Raw genomic sequence first — 22,603 nt, 5'->3', positions numbered from 1 at the left:
TGTAGAATAAAATGGATTTAGTTATTTTACATGTATATAAACCCATTGTATTCATTTATCTGCTGTCTGTCTCCATGGCTAGCAAGCAGCTTATTTTTATTTTGTAAACTATAGTTGTGTTCTAAGGTAAACAATCCAGTTTTACTAGGGACCGGACAAGAGTACATCCTTATTTCACGCTTGCACATATGCCCTGTATAGAAGATCTGAGCAGACTGTAAAATTGCAGCCCCTGGCTGCAGGACATGGATACCGCTCAAGTACTTTGGGGCTCAGCTTTCTGGCACTGAGTGGGAAGGTGCTACAAGATGGGCCGTCCAGGGAAGTGGCACAAGAAGAGATCTTTACCTTCCAGCTGTGCTGCTGTGTCTGGGAACAGGTGCTGCTGGGCCTTCCTGCATGGACTCACTGCCCAGGCCATGTGCAACCCCTGCAAGAGTCTAACCTGCGGATAGAGGAGACAGCCCTTTAGTGCTGCCTGTGTCCCTACAATGTTGCCTGAGGCTCTGCTGGAAGCCTGGTAGTCCCAACTCACCATGCCAGCCTATGGGCTGCCACTGGATCTCCCCTCTGCATGAGGCCCAGGCCTCTTACCGTCACTGAAGCTTCCTGCACATGCTCTTCCTCCCAGGGCTGGGATGGAGCTGTTTTGCTCCAATACTAGTCTTGTATGGCTAGATATGGTCTGATTAGTACCTCTTTACACTGGCATGCATTTCCATACACACTGGAATTGGTACGGTCACCTACATATACTAGGATTGGTACTGGTCCCTCCACACACGTCATTTGTACTAGAACCTCCATACAGTGTCATTAGCACTGGCACATGTAAACACAGACACATTCATATATTGAAACTGGCACCACTACACAGTCTTTGGTACTTATACTTCCATACACTGGCATTGCCACTGGCACCTACACACACACACGTACTGGAGCCTCATGCACTGGCAGTAGCACTGGCACTTCTATACACATTGCCATTAGCACTGGCACTTCTATACACATTGCCATTAGCACTGGCATTTGCATACACTAGCATTGGCACTTGAAACACTTTAAGGCACTTTCATACAATGGCACCACCACATACATTGCCATAGGTACTGGCACTTCCATACACTGGCATTGGCATTTGTACTTCCAGGGACTCCCATACATTGGCACTGACACCACCACATACAGTTTCATTGGTACTCGCACATTACCATTGGTACGGACTCTTCCATACACTGGCATTGCCAATTCCAAGAGAGCAGTATCCAAGCAGGCTGAGGAATCAAAGGTAACAAAAAATATTGTTATAAACATTTCCTCATATGAACTTACCCCAAATGAACTTAACCTGTTTTATTCCCACATACCAAATAGATTTTGTTGAGTGGGAGATTGACTTTCAACGATTTATACGGAACCTAACATTAAAAATGTGTTTCCCTGAAAATCCAGATGCCCCCACACCTACGTACATGTATGAAAAAAGAAAAGTACATATATGCCAACAATTGATAATGATGCCTTAATTGCGTTTGAACTAGTGGTCACGAATGAAGTCAGAAAATTGTGGGAACACCCAGCTAGGAATATACCTAATTTATCTTATGATGAGAAATGTGCCTTACAATCCTTAAAAAATAACTCAGAGATCATAATTAAAAAAGCAGAAAAGGGTGGGCAATTGTGGTTATGGATAAAGAAAAATATAGATGCGAGGCTATGAGACAGCTAACTACACCTGGACATTACCAAAAAATTGACAAAGACCCTGTACAAGATTTATTTAAAGAAATCTGTATTTTAGTGACTGATGCCTGGAACAATGGCACAATTAACCAAAATACAAAGGAGTATCTGATAAATGAAAATCCACGTACTCCGGTGATGTATCTGCTACCAAAGATACACAAGTCACTTGATAATCCTCCAGGGTGGCCAATCGTCTCAGGTGTAGGTTCTGTCCTAGAGCCTCTTTCAAGATTTGTGGATTCATATCTACAGCCATTGGTCCAAAATATCCAAACATGCTTAAAAGATACTAATGATCTGCTACAGCGGTTAAACCTTTTACCAACCTTGGATGTAGATTGTACTTGTGTAGTATTGATATTGTAAGCCTCTACACCGCAATACCACAGGACGAAGGGATAAATTGCATAGAGGAGGCCCTCTTGGAAACTGCATTGCCCAATAATATGATTTATTTCCTACTAGATTGCCTAAATGTTGTCCTAAAAAGGAATTACTTTAGGTTTGAAGGCGATTTTTACCAGCAAAAACAAGGGACGTCGATGTGTGCAGTGGTAGCACCTTCATTTGCCAATGTATTTGTTCATATGCTAGAATCCAAGTTTTTCCTTAAACAGAAGTATAGTGAACACATTTTACTATACTTAAGATTTGTGGATGATATATTGGTTATTTGGAAAGGTGACGTCTCCTTGTTTCATGAAATGGTGTCTGAAGCTTATAGCAAACACCCTACGGTTAAATTCACCACAGAAACCTTACACCAGTCCTTAAATTTTCTTGATGTTAAATTGTCAGCGCTAAATGAGTAATTGACAACAGATCTGTACAGGAAAGCCACTGACAAACAATTTACTTAAGGTTTTCATAATCCCCAGTGTATCAAAGGGATACAAAAAGGACAATTCCAAACGGCCAGGCGTATAGCCTCAAGTTATGATAAATACTGGGAAGCAGCATCTTTACTCATTGATAGATTTCAAGTAAAAGGTTACAATAGAAAATCACTACTTAACACTGCTAATACAATAGGGGAGATCCCCAGAAACACATTAGTAACTAATAATATGAACAAAGAGGCAGTAGGGAAACCAAAGAAAATTCCTTTTGTTAGCAAATTTGCTAAACAGAGTAAACCAATTGAGAAAATCATAAAGAGATTTTGGCCCATACTCAATGGAGATAAATCCTTGGGGAAGATATGCACTCATACTCCAATGTTTAGCTACAGAAAAGGCAATATGTTAAGAGATATTCTGTGCCCCGCCGAACCACGTGCACCTAAAAGAATGGAAAAAAATCTTTAAAGGTAAACCAAATCTAGGTACTTTCCCTTGCCTTAGCTGTGTTTGTTGTTCATCAATCATAAAGGGTGCAGTTGTACAACATCCCACTAAAGGTAATAACATTCCTCTAAAACACTATGCCACATGCAACACACTAGGGGTGGTCTATATGCTAAAATGTCCATGTGGAAAAGTTTATGTGGGCCAAACAGCGAGGGAATTAAAGGCTAGAATAAAGGAACATAGAGGTGACATCAAAAAATTTTAAATTAAGTACTTACACAGACACCACAGTTTCTCGCCACTTCAATGAGTTTAGACATAATATGTCACAACTGAAAGGTACTAGAAGTTGTACAGGAACCACAGAGAGGCCCTGTGGATTAAAAAATTGTGTGCTATGGAACCGCAAGGCCTTAATGATCAATGGAGTGTTGCGTGTTTTTTATGACTTAAATGCTAATGTTATTTCCTCTTTCTTTGACAGATAGTGCTGCCTTTTGAAAAATTGAAACCTACTGTGGGTAAGATACATTAATCATTACATATAAGGCAGGTAGCTAGGTAACTATGTCAAAAACATTACGAAATAAGTTGCAACAAATGTTATGTAGCAATTTTTGCTCCTGAGTAAAATTGACACAAAGTGTTTTTTTTGTAGCTTTTGCAGGCCTATCTTGGGCAATGCAGGGGTGAAGTGTAATTATTGTATTTATTTATTTATTGACTTTATTTTAGCCAACAAAACACATGGAACCCAAGAGACTTTGATTGAATCACAATACACCAGCTTGGATCTATGAATTGGACTTTGTATGGTTTGATGGACATTCCACAAGGGGTTAATATTGTCGTTGGGATGGCTAGGCTACAAACCCCCATAGCAATGGCCTCTGAACCAATGATAAAGGTGGTGGGAGGAGACTGTTAATTTAATGATTGTTTCACTCTGTGTTGGGTTACACTTGAAAAAGAGCTACTAGCTTGAAACATGTTGTGTGAATAAACGCACCTGTGCAGCAGCTTTGCGCCTGTTGGTATTCTTTCCCCAAACTTGTCTACACACTGGCATTGCCACTTGCACCTTCACACATACTGCCATTGGTACTGACACTTCTATACTTAGGCACTTAGGCATTGGTACTGCCCCAACACATACAGCGACATTGGAACTTCCATACACTAGCACAACCCCAGGCACCTCCACACACACTGGCATTAGTACCAGGACTTCCATACAGAGGCACCTCAGGCATTCACTGGCATTGGTACTGCTAGTTCCACATACTGGCATTGGTACTGTCAGCTACACCTACCCTCCTCACATGTACACCTGCCTCTCCCACACTCCACTTTCACACTCACCTCTGCAACTCCTACCTTCCACTCTCATATTCACGCCGTCCACAGCTACTTTCCACTCAGACTCACCCCTGCCATAACTACCTTCCACTTCTCCCATGCAGTTATCCCTCCTCAGCCCAGGATAGAAATCAGATATATAAATATGAGTTATCCTTCCTGTCAGTCTTTATGATTTAGCCATCCGGTCAGCCCCATAAATTAGCCTTTCCTACAGGCCCTTAGGAGTAAGAAATCCTGCTAGCCTTTAAAAGTTATACAAGCTGTCAGCCCCATACAGTAAGTTAGCCATCCAGTGATCATTTGTAAATTAGCCACTTGTCAGTCATAGTAAATTAGCCTAGTAAGTCAGTCATCCTGTGAACCCTGTAGCCATGTTGACAATCCTTAGGAGTTATAAATCATGTCATGTTCCAATATATAGCCATCATGAAAAGCCCATCATATTATGCCCATAAGTTTGCCATCCTGTCAGAAATTTAGTTTCTCATACTGTTACCCCACCATAATTTAAATAATATGAGTTTTGGGGTTATTTGTACATTAAATTGCTACTTTGCCACCTTGCTAGGAGTTCTGGGGGTATTTGTCCATGGAATTGCTACTTTGCCACCTTGCTAGGAGTTCTGGGGGTATTTGTCCATTAAATTGCTAATTTGCCACCTTGCTATGAGTTTTGTGTGTATTTATGCATGCAATTGCCTCTGTGCCACCCTATAACTTCTGGTGGCATTTGTCCATGAAATTGCTTCTGTGCCATCTGATACATGGAATTGCCACTATGTTTATCCTGCTTTTAGTTCTGGGGCATTACACATGGAATTGCAACTATGTTCATTCTGCTAAATATTTTGGGAGTTATAAATAAAAATTGCATCAGTGGCTTTTTTCTCAGAAAGGTTTTGCTTTGAAAGAGTTAAAATAGATGCTTAGCTATCTATATATTCAATGTTTCTCAAGTGGGCATGGTCTAAATTCAGCAAGAACAGCCCCCTAAGCGTGCTCATACTATATACAGAGAGATACCATAAAACTATGGCAACATAGTTACTAAAAACAATTCAGCAGGAACAGTCTCCTAAGTTTACTCATGGCCTGTACAGAACCATGATATATCATAAAATGATGGCAGCATAGGTATTCTCCTGTACTATTCTACCTATAACAGGAAGATTTGAGTGTAGTTATTGAAGAATGCACTCTATGGTTACATATATGGTGAACTGAATACCTGTGCTTTGTATGTTTTTGAAAAATATTTTTGAAAAATAAAAATGAGTAATTCGTGAAATTGATTTTTTTTTTTATAATCCACGGTTGTGCACACACATCTGTACAGTGGTTGCCAAAAAATACACAAAATAACACGTAACCATAAAAAAACAAAAAAGGGAAACACTGTCAGCAACCGGCAGCAGTAATGGGACAGAGGGAAAGGCAGTCACTATTTGCCACCCAGCCCTGTAACCCTGTGCCAGACAACAAAACTCTGCCTAAGGGGCCCCTCTAAAATGGTTCCAATTGGGCCCCACAGTTGGTAAGACCGGCAATGAACAAGAAACAGGAGGGTCCTGAGCAAAACCATGCAGCGGCTGGGACCTATGGTTGTTTTAATGGGCGATATGGGTCAATATATGGAGAGTTATCAGTGGCACAGGGAACCGGCTTTATTGTGGCACCAACCCATGTAATATATTGTTGTGCGGTATTGTGTGGGCTGTGCAGGTAATTGATGTTAATGTGAAATCTGCAGAGCTCATGGGGACACAAATATAAATAGGAGACGGAGTAATAAAATACACACTGGGGTTGTGTGGCATCGTCGAGATGAACTTATACAGGAGGTAGTGAAGTGATACATGGAGGGGCAGTGGGGTCACACTGACACGGGATTGGGCCACGCAGTGACGCAGGTACACTTCTGACGGGTGTAAGGCACACTTATATAAGGACAGGGAACTGCGGCATCACAATATATACGATATAGAAAAATAAATTCTGGTGGGATTGAGGCACAATAAGGTCCCAAACACCGATGAATCGCGCATCTCCCCGCGGCCCGTCCCTCCCAGAGCTACTACCGGTCCATGCTTGAGCCATCTTCTTGGCTCTAGACTGATCGCGTCTGACAGCGGCCCGAATTACACCACATGTCCGCCAGAAACTCCCTGAACTGTGCTCGGTTGTTGTCATGGCAACCAGACACCAGCAGCGGGGCTTAGACCCATGGGCTAGGCCAGGCAAACAGGGGCATTAGCCTGAGGTGTAGGAAATCTCCTGGGGCAAAGTGCACAGAGCTCCCATTGAAGACAGTCCACTGCCCATGCTGTCAGAGCTGGGCGCTCTCATTTATACCTGAGACTCACTAGAAAGGTTAACTAGCTGTGTTCCGCAGCTTGTGTCAGGGACTTTGCTCGCTGTCAGCCCCACAAATACTGTTCCTATATGACCCAGGTACTGGATGCATGTCACACCAGTAGCGACAGTCTGTCCCATCCCACCAGCTCTCTTCTCCCTGTAGTTTTCAAGAGACTTTTAAAGCTTTTTCCAAATAACATATTTACCATGTGGTGGCGTCAGGCTCAATATTTGAATTAAAAAAAAATAGGGGCAGCCTAACAACCTTGCCTTTGAGTGACAAGCAGACTAGGCAATAAGACAGGAGCTGTACCCGTCACTCATTTACATATGACTCTGACGCAGATTCTCAAGGAGAGGGGAAGCTTAGTGCAGTGTAACAGAGAAAGAATGGAATTATTTCAAAAACGGTAAAAAAAATTAACGAAATGCATTTAGAGACATTATTACTTTACCCAAGGATGCTTTTTAATCATTATGAATTTCATGATAGTTCCCTTTTAATGTAGATCACCATTATGGCCGGCTTTTTTTTTTTTTTATACAAATGTGGTTGACTAAAAAATCAACTATTTATACTATGAGTGGGTGCAGTAATTCCCAAAGATAAGCAATAGTTGCCTTTGCAGTTACAGAATATAAATAGAATCAACATGAAGCAATGTAAAAAATGGAGCAGCAGATTGAGTTAAAGAAAGTTTCACTGTTAGTCATCCTAGCCCAATGAAGTTACATAGTTAAATTGGGTTGAAAAAAGACAAAGTCCATTAAGTTCAAGCCCTCCAAATGAAAACCCAGCATCCATACACACACACCCCTCCCTACTTTCACATAAACTATATATACCCATACCTATGCTAACTATAGAGCTTAGTATCAAAATAGCCTTTGATATTATGTCTGTCCAAGAAGTCATCCAAGCCACTCTTAAAGGCATTAACAGAATCAGCCATCACAACATCACCAGGCAGTGGATTCCACAACCTCACTGTCCTCACTGTAAAGAACCACCTATGTTGCTTCAAATGAAAGCTCTTTTCTTCTAGTCTGAAGGGTGGCCTCTGGTACGGTGATCATCTTTATGGGTAAAAAGGTCCCCTGCTATTTGTCTATAATGTCATCTTATGTACTTGTAAAGTGAAATCATGTCCCCCTTGCAAGCACCTTTTTTCAAGAGAAAACAGCCCCAACCTTGACAGTCTACCCTCATAATTTAAGTCTTCCATCCCTCTAACCAGTTTAGTTGCAAGTCTCTGCACTCTCTCCAACTCATTTATATCCCTCTTAAAGGAAACTATACCCCCCAAACAATGTAGGTCTCTATTAAAATATTCTGAGTAAAACAGCTCATGTGTAAAACCCTGCTTCATGTAAATGAACCATTATCATAATAATATACTTTTTTAGTAGTATGTGCCATTGGGTAATCATAAATAGAAAATTGCCATTTTAAAAAATAAGGGCCGCCCCCTGAGATCGTAAGATTCACTGTGCACACATACAAACCACATGTAAGGTCACATGAGCCAATTAACAGACAGAGTTCTGCCTTTTGCTTCCTCACTTCTTCCTGTTACAGTTAGTGTTGTAGTATTTCTGGTCAGGTGATCTCTGAGGCAGCACAGATAGAGTCACGAAATGGTGGTTCAAGGCAAGAGATGTAAAAGGGCAATATTTATGTAAATATATATTCCAGTTTGATAAGATTCTTTAATATGTCATTCAATTTGATATAAACTGTTGCTTAAGTATTCATTTTGGGGGTATAGTTTTCCTTTAAGGGCAGGAGTCCAAAACTGCACTGCATAAGCCGGATGAGGCCTTATAAAGAGGCATAATTATGTTTTCATCCCTTGAGTTAATGCCCTTTTTTTATGCAAGACAGAACTTTATTTGCTTTAGTAGCCACAGAATGATACTGCCCAGAATTAGACAAGTTGTTATCTACAAAAACCCCAAGATCCTTCTCATTTAAGGAAACTCCCAACACACTGCCATTTAGTGTATAGCTTGCATTTATATGCATAACCTTGCATTTATCACAAATACCGTGTTCCAGGCCAACATTCCTTAATTTAACCAGTAACCTTCTTTGTGGCACTGTATCAAATGCTTTAGCAAAGTATAAGTAAATCATATCCACTGCCAACCCAGAATTGAGGTCACTGCTTACCTTCTCATAAAAAGAAATTAAATTAGTCGGGCAAGATCTATTACGCATAAAACCATGCTGGCACAAACTCATAGTATTATGATTTGCTATGAAGTCCAGTATCTTATCCTTTATTAACCCTTCCAAAAGCTTTCCTACTAATGATGTCAGACTAATTGGCCTATAGTTTGAGGCGGAGTACGGGATCCCTTTTTGAATAGCGGCACCACATTAGCAATTCACCAGTCTCTCGGCACTATGCCAGACCTCAAAGAATCCTGAAAAATTAAAGGTTAAGTAAACTTTAGAAATTAGTGAATGTAAAATTGATGAGGGGGCTATTCTAAGCACATTTGCAATTTACGTTCATTATTTATTTATTTTTAATTCCAAGATATTAAGAGATACATGTTCTGTTAATATGAATGAATTTTGTTAAAATAGCACCACCTGCTGGTCTGTTTCCCACCAGTCTGACCACCAAGTAGTCAAGGAAGTTGTCAGGAGAAAGAAAGAGGCTGCTCTGATGTTCTTTCTGCTTAGGAAAGATTTGAGAAAGGTTTTTTTTTTAAGAACATCAGAGCAGCCGCATTCTTTCTCCTGACAACTTCCTTGACTACTTGCTGGTCAGACTGGTGGGAAAATGACCAGCAGGTTGTGCTGTTATAACTAAATTCATTCATATTAACAGTACATGTATACCTTAATATCTTGGAGTTAAAAGAAAATAAATAATGAACATACATTGCAAAAGTGCTTAGAATAGCCCTCTTGTAAATTGTACATTTACTTATTATTAAGGTTTACTTATCCTTTAAGTAAAGAGGTTATCAATCACAGAGCTAAGTTCGCTAAGTACCCTGGGATGAATAACATCTGGCCCCGGACCTTTGTTTATCTTAACATGTTCTAGTCTCTTGAATTTCCTCATGTGTGAACCATGCATCATTAGTTGTACTACTAGAATTGGGACTATCAAGAAGGAAACCTTCATTAACTGGTTCCTCTTTTGTGTAGACAGACGAAAAATGTGTGTTCAGAATTTGAGCTTTTTTCCCCCCCCCCCCCCATCAACCAGCTGGTCCCACCCGTTCCTGCTTCATTTTTTACTATTAACATATTTAAAAAATAATTTTGGATTCTTTTTACTGCTTGCTGCCATATCTTTTTCAATACCAATTTTAGCTTGCCTTATAGCTTTTTTGCATGATGTATTGGCCTCCTTGTACCTTATAAATGATTTGGCTGTCCCAGCTAACTTGAAAGCCTTGAAAGCATGTCTTTTCTTACCGTTGCTTTGCAACGACATTCCTTGCTTACAAGGGGAATATACTGACATGTATATTTATCAAGCAGCATTTTAAAGACTTCTCATTTTTGTTCTGTGTTTAACCCTGTGAAAAGCATTTCCCACTTAATATGTTGCAGAGATGGCCTTATACTGTAAAGTTTGCACATCTGAAATTTAGTGTTTTAGTCACTCCCTTGTAGAATTGCTTCTGCAACAGAATCTCAAAGGAGACCATGTTATGATCACTATTCCCTAAATGCTCACCCATGCAAATGCTAGAGATAAGTTCAGTATAATTAGTTATTACAAGGTCCAAAAGAGAGTTATTCCTAGTAGGTTCTTGAACTAGCTTTTTCTGTCTTGGCAACCCCATTACCCCAGTCAATGTCTGGATAATTGAAGTTACCCATAGTAACAACTGGACCCAGCTGCGAAGCCGTTTCTATTTGCAAGAGTAGCAGGGTTTTATACTCGTCACTTATACGAGGTGGTCTATAGCATATACCAATGATAATTCTTTTTGTAACCTTTTACAAAATCTCTACCCAGAGGGATTCCACTCCCTGCATAAGTGCAGCCAAGGAAAACTTCTACAGGTATGGGATATATTATTCTTAATGCTTGGGACCTAAGCTTATCTGAACAGTGAATAAGCTTTCTGGATAATGGGATTCCAGATAAGGGATCTCATACCTGTAGTCATTTTATAAATCCAATACACATGACAGTAGAAAAGTGTCATGGCGCGACCGTCCTCTTCAGCACCGAAGTCAAGATGGTGGCGCCCATAGCTACCACGTGGGTAGCGATGGCGTGCCGGCGTCCGGACGCCGGCGCGATGACGTCATGCAAGCTGGCGCCAAATTCATAATAAAAGGACGCCGGTTTAATGACTCATCATAGGAATTGTTTGGTGCATTCCTGGGTACTTCATAATTCAAGCTATACTGATTACTGGACTTTTGACCATGCCTGAACTTTGACTTTGCTTCTATTCTGCCTACCTTTTGGACATCTGCCTGGATTTGGACTACGTTTTCGCCTGATCCTTATTTGTACCACAAACTTGGACTTTGACCCCTGGGCTTCCTCCTTGGTCCTGACTACTCCCGCTGGGAGCCGATAGGACCCCTGACAAAAAGTTGTTTAGATCTGTTTAAATTCCCTTGAATAACACCTGATAGTGGCTAGACAGGTAGACTGTTTTCCAGTACAGAGACAAATTTGTTCCGCCAGCAAAATGTTTTTTTCCAACAAGGGGGCACCAATCAGCATATCAGCATATGTACAGGCTACTCTACTCAAGCTGACCATTCTACATGTTTGTATGCTTAGGAATACTTTAGAAAGTCAAAAAAAGAAGAGTGCTATAATAAAAGGGTGTGTGTGTTATCCAAAAATATCTTCTTGAATTGGTAAAATATTGATTACATTGCTATCCCAGTGGCCAAGTAAAAAATAGCCTCCTTTACCTTACATTCCTGAACCACCTCTTCATCTGCCTTCCCTTCTTCGGGAAGCTTGCGTTTGGAAACAGCTGCTGATGTGTCATATGAAGCACTTCAACAAAAAAAAAAAAAAAATAGAAATAAATATAAAATAAACAGAAATGCTTGCATGCATTATATATATATATATATATATATATATATATATATATATATATATATATATATATATATATATATATATATATATATATATATATATATATATATATATGATAATCAGGAAGCCGGCACAGCACGTCAAAAAGTCATCGCTGCCTGGGTGCAATATGCCCAAAAATTAAGTAGAGAAGTGAAGAAGCTCGCACTCACAGGACTTATCAAAATCAAAAATGGTGTTTATTTCAATAGTTACTTATATTGAAATAAACACCATTTTTGATTTTGATAAGTCCTGTGAGTGCGAGCTTCTTCACTTCTCTATATATATATATATATATATATATATATATATATATATATATATATATATATATATATATATATATATATATATATATATATATATATTCCTCCAAAGTAGATACAGCACTCTCAGGACTTACAATAATATAAATGCTTTACTGAAGAAAACGAACGTTTCGGCTGTATTACAGCCTTTGTCAAAATATATATATATATATATATATATATATATATATATATATATATATATATATATATATATATATATATATATATATATATATATATATATACAGCCAAAACTTTAGTTTTCTTCAATAAAGCATTTATATTATCGTAAGTCCTGAGAGTGCCGTATCTACTTTGGAGGAGATAGATATATATATATATATATATATATATATATATATATATATATATATATATATATATATAGTGTTTGGAAAACACCACTGACTTGCAGCAAAGTACATGGAAAAGAGTACATTTAAACTGCAAGATAGGTGTTGCAGAGAGATACACACCCTGTCACTCTTCGGTCTTGGAGACTGGGTGGGGAGACAGAGTGTGGACATTACAACAGCTATGCTGCACCGGCATGCCCCCCTTCCCTCGGCTTCACTGGCTGGAGTCGGACTGTGTGATTGCCCTGTGTGGAGACTGAGTGTGGAGGTCTTGGCTCACGAGACTGACAGAAAAATTGCCTGCTACAGTGTGCCTCCACCCACCATGACCACGTAGTAAGCCTCAGTCAGTCTGTGCAGGAGTCTTCTCTCCCTCAGCACTCACACAGGCTCAACCTTCCACAACTTCTCTTCTCTCTCTGAAACTTTAGATTATAATGAATAATGTACCCCCTACTTAAAATTTATAAAGATATAAATAGTCACCTCGGAGTTATGTGACCTGTATAAAAGTCACATAACTCCTCGGTAACATAATATCTTTATAAATTACAGTAGGGGGTACATTATCCACTATATAGATATATATATATTTATATACACACACTCAATATGCAATAAGCATATGGCCATACTCCATAGAATATACAATATATTCATCTCTCGTTCAATTCACTCTATGGAGTATGGCCATATGGTTCTGCTACATTGTTTCAGTAAGTCTTTGTAACCTGTTTTTATCAATGTGTCCTTTCTTAACTTGTATACTCTATAACCTAGGTACGTAATTGGGTGAGTGCTTTGTCTTTTATCTAAGTGTGTGATTTTAACAGCATTATGGTCTTGATAAAGGTCTGAGATGGAGACCGAAACGTTGGCCGTCTTTTAACGCATAACATAAAAATAATTAATTTCTCTATAACAAATCTGTGTGCGTGTGTGTGTTTGTGTGTAATAACACACACACAGACATATATTATATATATACACACACACACACACACACACTAATTTAGCCTGTATAGGTGCCCATGTCTGAAGAATCAGGCCCTTCCAGTGCATAGCTATAATAATTCTGGCAGCTAAGCATATTTTAAGACGGAAGAAAAAAACAGATGCAAACATTATCATGCTTCTAGATTTACCGGCTGGTTTCTCTTGTTTCAGCTATTTCCCTTTGTTCATCCTTGCTGTTTAGCACCGCTCCAATACTGTCAGCACTTTCAGCTCCCAGCTGTAACAGAAATTCATGTTTATCCTTAGTTTATCCATATTTTTCCTGTATATTAATTAAAACATATTGCTCTAAGAAATGAGAGTATGTAATTAAATGTAAATGTTTTTTTCTTGTATACAGTAATCATGCTATGGACTGCATATGTAGAAATAATGTAATCAACAGACAAAGGCACTGGATTTTGACTACTCACCTAATTTTTTTTTTTCTTGTTTTTTCTCAATCTGGCAATTGAGCCCCTTGCAATGTCAGGTGATCAGGGATAATATTAAAGGGGAACTCCATACAAACATAACAAGCTTTTTGAAAACATAATTTCAAGCAACTTTGCAATATACATCAATTAAAAAATATGCAGACTTTTCATGATTTTTAATAGTTTAGAACAGTTCCCTAAACCTAGCCCCCTGCTCTGCTGCTGACTGACTACTTTGCTGAGCTGGCTGACTTGTTACTTTGTATCAGCAGCCATCTGTCCTTAGCCTGCATCCTCCAAACTCCACAATTCCCTGCACACGTAATTTCAACAGGAAATGGAACATCATAGTGCAATGCATTGTGGATAATGTAATTATATCTGCATGCGGTCTGTAAACTGTGGAGAAGTCGTTACAATTTGTAACATCAGTTTTTAGTCCCTCCTCCCCTGCCAGGATATCAAATGATGCAGAAAGAGAACTGTTAAACAGCTGGATGTCAGCATAGAAAATGGCATGTATTCATACTTTTTGAAGAAACAGATAACTGTGATGGGTATATTAGGGGTTTCTGGGGCAGATGTATCAAGGGTCGAATATCGAGGGTTAATTAACCCTCGATATTCAACTGCCGAATTAAAATCCTTCGACTTCGAATATCGAAGGATTTTGCGCAATTCGTTCGATCGATCGAAGGAATAATCGTTCGATCGAACGATTAAATCCTTCGAATCGAACGAGTCAAAGGATTTTAATCCATCGATCGAAGGATTATGCTTCGATCATAAAAATTGTTAGCAAGCCTATGGGGACCTTCCCCATAGGCTAACATTGGCCTCGGTAGGTTTTAGGTGGCGAACTAGGGGGTCGAAGAAATTTTTAAAGAGACAGTACTTCGATTATCGAATGGTCGAATATTCAAACGATTTTTAGTTTGAACCGTCCGATTCGAAGTCGATGGTCGAAGTAGCCAAAAAAAAAAAATTTGAAATTTGAACCATTTTTCCTCTATTCCTTCACTCGAATTTAGTGAATGGGCCCCTCTGTGTTATGTGGGCCTCTTTAACAAATTTTGGTTTTGAAGCCAGAGCTCCCCTTTAATATAAATGGTTTACTAGTTCAGGATCTTGAGCACAAAATCAGTTTATTCTCTGATGATGTCACTTTATTTATAACAAGACCTATGACAACCTTTCCAAACTTGTACAGCCTACTGCATAGCTTTGCCCTGATTTCTGGATTGACTATAAACCCATCCAAGAAAGCAGCATTTAATCTAGGATTATCTCATGAAACTATAAAGCTATTGACTCTGAACTTTCTATGTCAGTGGAAGTTTCTATTGCCTTTTAGGGGGTCAAATAAACTATAGAGGCAGATTTATCAAGGGTCGAATTTAGAAGTGGAAAATACTTTGAAATTCGACCATCGAATAGAATCCTCTGACATTCGAAGTCAGAAAGTCAGAAACCGCTAATATACCCATAACAGTTACCGGTTTCTTCAAAAAACATGAATAAATGCCATTTTCTATTATGAAATCCAGCATGCAGGAACGAAATAACCCACAATGCATTGAGCTGTGATGGTCTGTTCCTTATTGAAATCAAGTGTGCAGGGAATTGTGGGGTTTGGACGATGCAGGCCAAGGACAGATGGCTGCTGATACAAAGTAACGTTAGTCAGCCAGCTCAGCAAAGTAGTCACTGAGATCAGGAGAGCAGGGGGCTAGGTAAAGGTAACTGTTCCAAACCATTAAAAATCATGAAAAAAAAAAAAAAGCTTGGTTATGTTTTTGTAAAGTTACCCTTTACATTTCCCAAGCAGTTTCAGGCATATAAACTACAATCTTGCAGTTATCTATGAAGTCTCTCGACTCCTAACTGAAAATGCTTCCAATTAAAGGGGTTGTTGATCTTTAAATAAGCTTTTAGTATAATGTAGAAAGTGCTAATCTAAGACAACAATTTAGCAGTATAAATGCAGTGCCAACTTAACACCATTTTTTTTTTAGCAGTCTGGGAATATCCCCTACTATTGTGCCATCAACCAGATCAATGTTTTCAGGGGGGGTTGCTTCAAATGAAAGTTATTTTCTTCTAGTCTAAAGGGGTGGCCTCTGGTACGGTGATCATCTTTATGGGTAAAAAGGTCCCCTGCTATGTCTATAATGTCTTCTAATGTACTTGTAAAGTGTAATCATGTCCCCTCGCAAGCGCCTTTTTTCCAGAGAAAACAACCCCAACCTTGACAGTCTACCTTCATAATTTAAGTCTTCAATCTCTCTAACCAATTTAGTTGCACATCTCTGCACTCTTTCCAGCTCATTTATATCCCTCTTAAGGACTGGAGTCCAAAACTGCACTGCATACTCCAGATGAGGCCTTACCAGGGACCTATAAAGACCCTTAGATCCTTCTCATTTAAGGAAACTCCCAACACACTGCCATTTAGTGTATAACTTTATATAATTTTTGCCAAAGTGCATAACCTTGCATTTATCAACAATGAACCTCATTTTCCAGTTTGCTGCCCAGTTTTCCAACTTAGACAAATCACTCTGCAAAGTGGCAGCATCCTGCATGGAACCTATAGTTCTGCACAATTTAGTATCATCTGCAAAAATAGAAACAGTACTTTCAATGCCCACCTCCAGGTCATTAATAGTTGAAAAGCAAGGGACCTAGTACAGAGCCCTGCAGTATTCCACTAACAACACTGGTCCAGTTAGAAAATGTTCCATTTACCACCACTCTTTGTAGTCTTTTAGCCAGTTCTCTATCCAGGTACAACCTTTTGTGTGGCACTGTATCAAATGCTTTCGCAAAGTCTAAGTAAATCACATCCACTGCCATCCCATAATCGAGTTCTCTACTTACCTTCTCATAAAAAGAAATTAAGTTAGTCTGGCAAGATCTTTTACGCATAAAACCATGCTGGCACAAACTCATAGTATTATGATTTGCTGTGAAGTCTAGTATCTTATTCTTTATTAACCCTTCGAAAAGCTTTCCTACCACTGACGTCAGACTAACTGGCCTATAGTTTTGAGGCTGAGAACGGGATCTTTTTTTAAATAGAGGCACCACATAAGCAATTCGCCAGTCTCTCGGCACTATGCCAGATCTCAATGAATCCTGAAAAATTAAGTAAAGAGGTTTGGCAAATCACAGAGCTAAGCTTGCTAAATACCCTGGGATGAATACCATCTGGCCCCGGACCTTTGTTAATTTTAACATGTTCTAGTCTCTTTTTAATTTCCTCATGTGTGAACCATGCATCATTACTAGAATTGGGACTATTAAGAAGGAAACCTTCACTTACTGGTTCCTCATTTGTGTAGACAGATGAAAAATAGGAGTTCAGAATCTGCGCTTTTATTTGTTTTCATCAACCAGCTGACCCCCCCCTCTGATAGTAAGGGTCCCACCCCTTCCTGCTTTATTTTTTTACTATTAACATATTTAAAAAATAATTTTGGATTTTCTTTACTGCTTGCTGCATTATCCTATTCTATATCAATTTTAGCTTGCCTTATAGCTTCTTTGCATGATTTATTGGTCTCCTTGTACCTTATAAATGATACGGCTGTCCCAGCTAACTTGAAAGCCTTAAAAGCATGTATTTTCTTACCCACCTCAAGACCAACACTTCTACTGAACCAAAAAGGTTTTGCAACGACGTTCCTTGCTTACAAGTGGAATATACTGACAAGTATATTTATTAAGCAGCATTTTAAAGACTTCCCATTTTTATTCTATGTTTAACCCTGTGAAAAGCATTTCCCACTTAATATGTTGCAGAGATGCCCTTATACTGTCAAAGTTTGCATGTCTGAAATTTAGTGTTTTGGTTACTCCCTTATAGAATTGCTTCTGCAACAGAATCTCAAAGGAGACCATGTTATGATCACTATTCCCTAAATGCTCACCCACACAAATGTTAGAGATGAGTTCAGTATTGTTAGTTATTACAAGGTCCAAAAGAGAGTTATTCCTAGTAGGTTCTTGAACGAGCTGTAATAAAAAGTTGTAAGTCTGAGTGAGGTGCGCTATGTTTTAGAATGACATACACCTAGAAAAGAAGAAAAACCTTGATCAGATGGTGCCATCCTCCTAGGTTGGTTAGCCGGTCGGGTCCGCAACTAGTGTTGCTGGGAGGTAAAGTTCGGCAGCAGGCACCGGGTCTGATTAGAACTTTACAGAGCCTTAACATAGACCATAGCAGAGACAAACTCTACAATCCAAAGCGTCTGACACGAGGTGAGAGCCGACTTCAGACCCGGCGCCTGCTGCCATACTTCACCTCCCAGCAACACTCGTTCAGATCGCGGACACGACCGGCTAACCAACCTAGGAGGACTGCACCATCGGACCGCTACCAGCAGAGGGTTAAACTGCGTTTGACTAGAGTCATCCGGTAAGCCTAAACCCTTCTGTCCTCCCCCGCACGTCAGCCGACCTTCTGCACTATCCTGAAATTTTCCCCGCTAGGTACACCGCAGATGAGATCAACTCTGACAGGACACTGAAGCGATCACGGTTTCCAAACTGCCAGATACTCCACAAACCGCCTGTGAGTAGTTCTCAGCGCATATTACCCTTAATTTTACACTATCGAGGTTTTTCTTCTTTTCTAGGTGTATGTCATTCTAAAACATAGCGCACCTCACTCAGACTTACGATTATTTATATGTGGATAAGTGGATCCACATTTTTGGTGCAGCTGTAATCCCCCTATCCCAGCAAGCGCGGACTTTTATCCCCTCTACCTAATGGAATAAAAAGTGGTCATTCAGCATATTTACAAACCTACTAGCTTTTTCTGTCTTACCAACCCCATTACCCAAGTCAATGTCTGGATAATTGAAGTCACCCATAGCAACAACTTGACCCAGCTGTGAAGCCACTTGTATCTGCAAGAGTAGCTGGGCTTCATACTCGACACTTATACGAGGTGGTTTATAGCATACACCAATGATAATTCTTTTTGATACCTTTTGCCCAGTCGAAATCTCTACCCAGAGGGAATTTACACCCTCACCAGTGCCAGCTTTTGTTCTTTCTTTAAAGCATGGCTTTAATTCAGGTTTTACATACAAAACACACTCCTCCACCCTTTTTAATCCCTCTGTCCCTCCTAAAAAGGGTGTAACCATTTAAATTCACAATCCAGTCACATGTTTCATCCCACCAGGTCTCAGTGATACCAATTATATCATAATTTTTAAAGCATGCAATTAATTCTAAGTCTCCCATTTTACCTGACAAACTCTGTGCATTTGCCAGCATACAGCGTAGGTTACTACTATTACTTTTGAAATGTGCATTACTTAGTGGAGAATTATATGTTAAGTTCGTATTATTCTGTTTTCCTTGTAACAGAGGGACCTCCTTAGCTGGTAAACTGTATGCCCCCCTCACTCCTCCCCCATGACCCCTTACTAACCCCACTAGCCTAGCTATCCTAGCTTCCCCATAATTCTTTATCTCACCCACCCCCCCTTGCCTAGTTTAAACACTCCTCCAACCTCTTAGCCATTCTTTCCCCTAGCACTGTGGACCCCCTTCCATTGAAGTGCAAACCGTCACAACTGTATAGGTTGTACCCCAAGGAAAAATCAGCCCAGTGCTCTAGGAACCCAAACCCTTCCTTCCTACACCAAGACTTGAGCCACGCATTTAGCTCCTTAAACTCCCGCTGTTTTCCTAAACTTGCATGTGGCACTCATAATATAGGCACAATTATGAGTACTATATGGTGTTGCTTTTACATTGTGCTAAAAATTATTATCTTTAAAAATAGGCCCTTTATTGGAGCTCCCTATAGTTCTCTGGTCCCTGTCTGTGTTTCAAATGAGGGGTGGGCGTGTCCTAACGGTCCCTGCCAGAAGCACAGTAGGCAGGGGACAGCCAATCACAGCCCTGTTGTCACGCAAGCACAAGAAGGCTTCAGTTCCCTATCTGGTCCTGCTAGCTGCTGATTGGTTCCTGTCCTACAGTTCAGTGAGCTGAGAGCCACCGGCTCCCCTACACAGCCTGGGAATTCAGGGAGCAGGAAGTGGAAGAGAAGGGAGGGATTATTAGGGTTTTTGCAGAAATATTCAATAAATCAGCCTGAAACACTACTTTTTTAAGCACAATTCTTCTATATCTAAATGAGTATAATGCACTGGTATATTCTTATTTTTTGCACAAAATGTCTCCTTTAAGTGATGTGCAGGTAAAGTTTCACTCGACCTTCACCTGGCCACACCAAAACCAAGCCCTGCCTGGCCTGTTAAGTCCCCTCTATTTATAGACCCGCGCAGTGATGTCACAAAAGGGGCAGGACAGGTGCGAGTTTATAAATTGAGGAGCCAGAAGCTGGAAGTGCAACCTGAAGATTTTCTGTAGTAGCCGACGATCAGATTTAAAAAAAGCTCGAAACTCAAATATACTGTTTTTCAAATGTAATTCTAGGCAACCCACACATATGGAATACCTGAAGGCCTGTATAAAGTACAGGTATGGAACCAGTTATCTGCAATGCTCAGCACCTGGCGTTTTACGGATAAGTGGTCTTTCCATAATTTGGATCATAATAATAGATCCTATACCTGTATTAGACTATTAAGCTCATCAACTCGGATGTACACTACCGCTACAAAAATGACACACTATACAGTTGCTGGCACTCCCATATGTGTGTGTGTGTCCCGTTTTCCTTAATCTTCAAGTTACAGATGTTTAAAGCAAAATACATTTATAACAATTAACAAAGATGCCTATTTGATGCTAACAAATTATTTTATCATCAAATGTTTACAGGGAAAGTCTCAGCTAGAAGAACAACCACCATAAGAAAGCAGTAAAAAACGTATGAGACTCATTCAAAACTGCAGTTGCAGTCATGCAAAGATATCCACAGTCACCGCGGAAACTAGCACAATACACTACAGGTATGGGATCCATTATCCGGAAACCAGTTCTTCAGAAAGCTAAAAATTCTAAAAATAATTCTAAAAATGTTTTCCTTTTTCTCTGTAATAAAACAGTAGCTTGTACTTGATCCCAAATAAGATATAATTAATCCTTATTGGAGGCAAAAATCAGCCTATTGGGATTATTTAATGTTTACGTGATTTTCTAGTAGAAAAGGTATGAAGATCTAAATTACATAAAGATCCGTTATCCTGATTACCCCAGGTCCCGAGCATTCTGGTTAACAGGTCCCATACCTGTACTATCGCCCTAACACCACTCCTTATATTTTACCAGTCAGGCCTGTAAAAATGATGCTTGATCCTATTATTATTAATAAAGGAGAAAGATAAAAGTATACAAAGGCTGGTATTTGTTTCCTGAAAACGAAAATTGCCTGAAATTGCCCTTATGTCCATTACACAGGTGACTAGTTCCTGAAAGTAGATTTTCTTGGATAACAAGTATGTCAACATCAGAAAGTAATGGATTTCAATTAAATCACATACATTTTTCTTCATGTATAAAAGGAACAACCACATTACTAATAATGCAGGGCCAACTGTAATCAAAACAAACCTGCATTTTTCAGTTTGTTTATTCATTTTGCCCTATAGTTCTACCCCTTGAAAACTGTATGGATTAACAGTAAAACAGATACAGTTTTTAAAAGTTTTTATTGTTAAATTAAACTTATACATAATGTACATTGGAAAGTTCCCTAGAATAACATTTTCTTACATTAATAAAAACGTGTTTTTGGATAGAGATTAAATAATTCGACATTATTATGTATGTTATTTTACCCCTATGATACAGGCTTAAGTTATGTATAAAATATTGTATTAGAATGAACAGGAATGCCAAATAAAAATAATTACTTGCTGGGCAAGGAGTTTCCGACGCAGTGTCTGCCGAGCACGGATCTCCTGCAGACGGCTATTCATTTCTCCAGAATCTCCTCGTTCAACTCCTCTCGCATGCAGTTCAGAGGTTATTTTAGCGCGATTCTGTGACGTCGCGGTCACTAGGATCCGTCGAGGGCCGTGTAGAAATTGGTGGGAGTGTAGCTGATTTAGCAGTCACATAAACTGGTATTTGCTTTCGTTTGCTCAAACGGCAGGATTCTTACTAAAGCATCTCAATATCTAATCAGAATATAGTCAAGTAAAGCGAAAATGTGAAGCGGCAACTTGTACGCCCTCTTTAAAAATGTCCGTAGTTTGTTGGTTTCCGCTGATCTGCTTTCCCTTTTCTGCCCATACCTTGCTATCCCATGATTCTACTGTCGCTGACGTTTCATATGAAATTGAAAGAGCACGTGATGCGCGAGTAGGACTTCTCGTTATACACTAAAATTGCGGTACGTGTCTCTATGTACAGACGGGTATGTGATTTTCATTTTGGGTAGTAGTTTCATATAATAGGCAAGAGACTGAAATATTCTCTAAATCATATTATAACTTGCGCTTAGTGATTAAGTCTGTTACAATTTGCAATCTAATTTGTATCCAGTTAAAGTGGCTATTTACAGGGCCGGATTTACATAGTGGGCGCTCCTTAGGCCCACTGCAATTTGTCGCCCCTGTCCCCTCCAGTGGGACAGGAGCAATGGGGATTGGTGCATGTGAAATGTAAAAAATAATTGTATCTCCAGCGCATCCCCAGTTTTGAACCAATGTGGGTGTG

The 22,603-nt window shown here is 39.5% G+C and overlaps 1 protein-coding gene and 1 long non-coding RNA gene across 6 annotated transcripts in view; one reads left to right on the top strand and one right to left on the bottom strand.

The window, feature by feature from the left end:
* Positions 1–3,889, top strand: part of LOC121403702 — a 64,369-nt gene extending 60,480 nt beyond the window's left edge. The window contains exons 2-3 of the long non-coding RNA XR_005967442.1: positions 3,526–3,562; positions 3,777–3,889. This is a non-coding gene — a long non-coding RNA (uncharacterized LOC121403702). The remainder of the gene's footprint in view (positions 1–3,525; positions 3,563–3,776) is intronic.
* Positions 1–22,165, bottom strand: part of mettl14.L (methyltransferase like 14 L homeolog) — an 83,414-nt gene extending 61,249 nt beyond the window's left edge. For 4 of the 5 annotated variants that reach the window (XM_018243594.2, XM_041578114.1, XM_018243609.2 and 1 more), the window contains exons 1-3: positions 21,796–21,929; positions 13,664–13,752; positions 11,674–11,761 (exon numbers count right to left, since the gene is read on the bottom strand). In XM_018243594.2, the coding sequence (XP_018099083.1) occupies positions 11,674–11,761; positions 13,664–13,752; positions 21,796–21,861 (243 nt within the window). In that variant the 5' untranslated portion in view covers positions 21,862–21,929. 5 annotated transcript variants of the gene reach the window in all.
* Between the last annotated feature and the right edge of the window lie 438 nt (positions 22,166–22,603).

This window comes from Xenopus laevis, chromosome 1L (genome assembly GCF_017654675.1).
Source record: "Xenopus laevis strain J_2021 chromosome 1L, Xenopus_laevis_v10.1, whole genome shotgun sequence".
NCBI lineage: Eukaryota > Metazoa > Chordata > Amphibia > Anura > Pipidae > Xenopus > Xenopus laevis.
The sequence above is the reverse complement of the archived record's forward strand: the minus strand, read 5'-3'. Positions and strand labels throughout refer to the sequence as shown.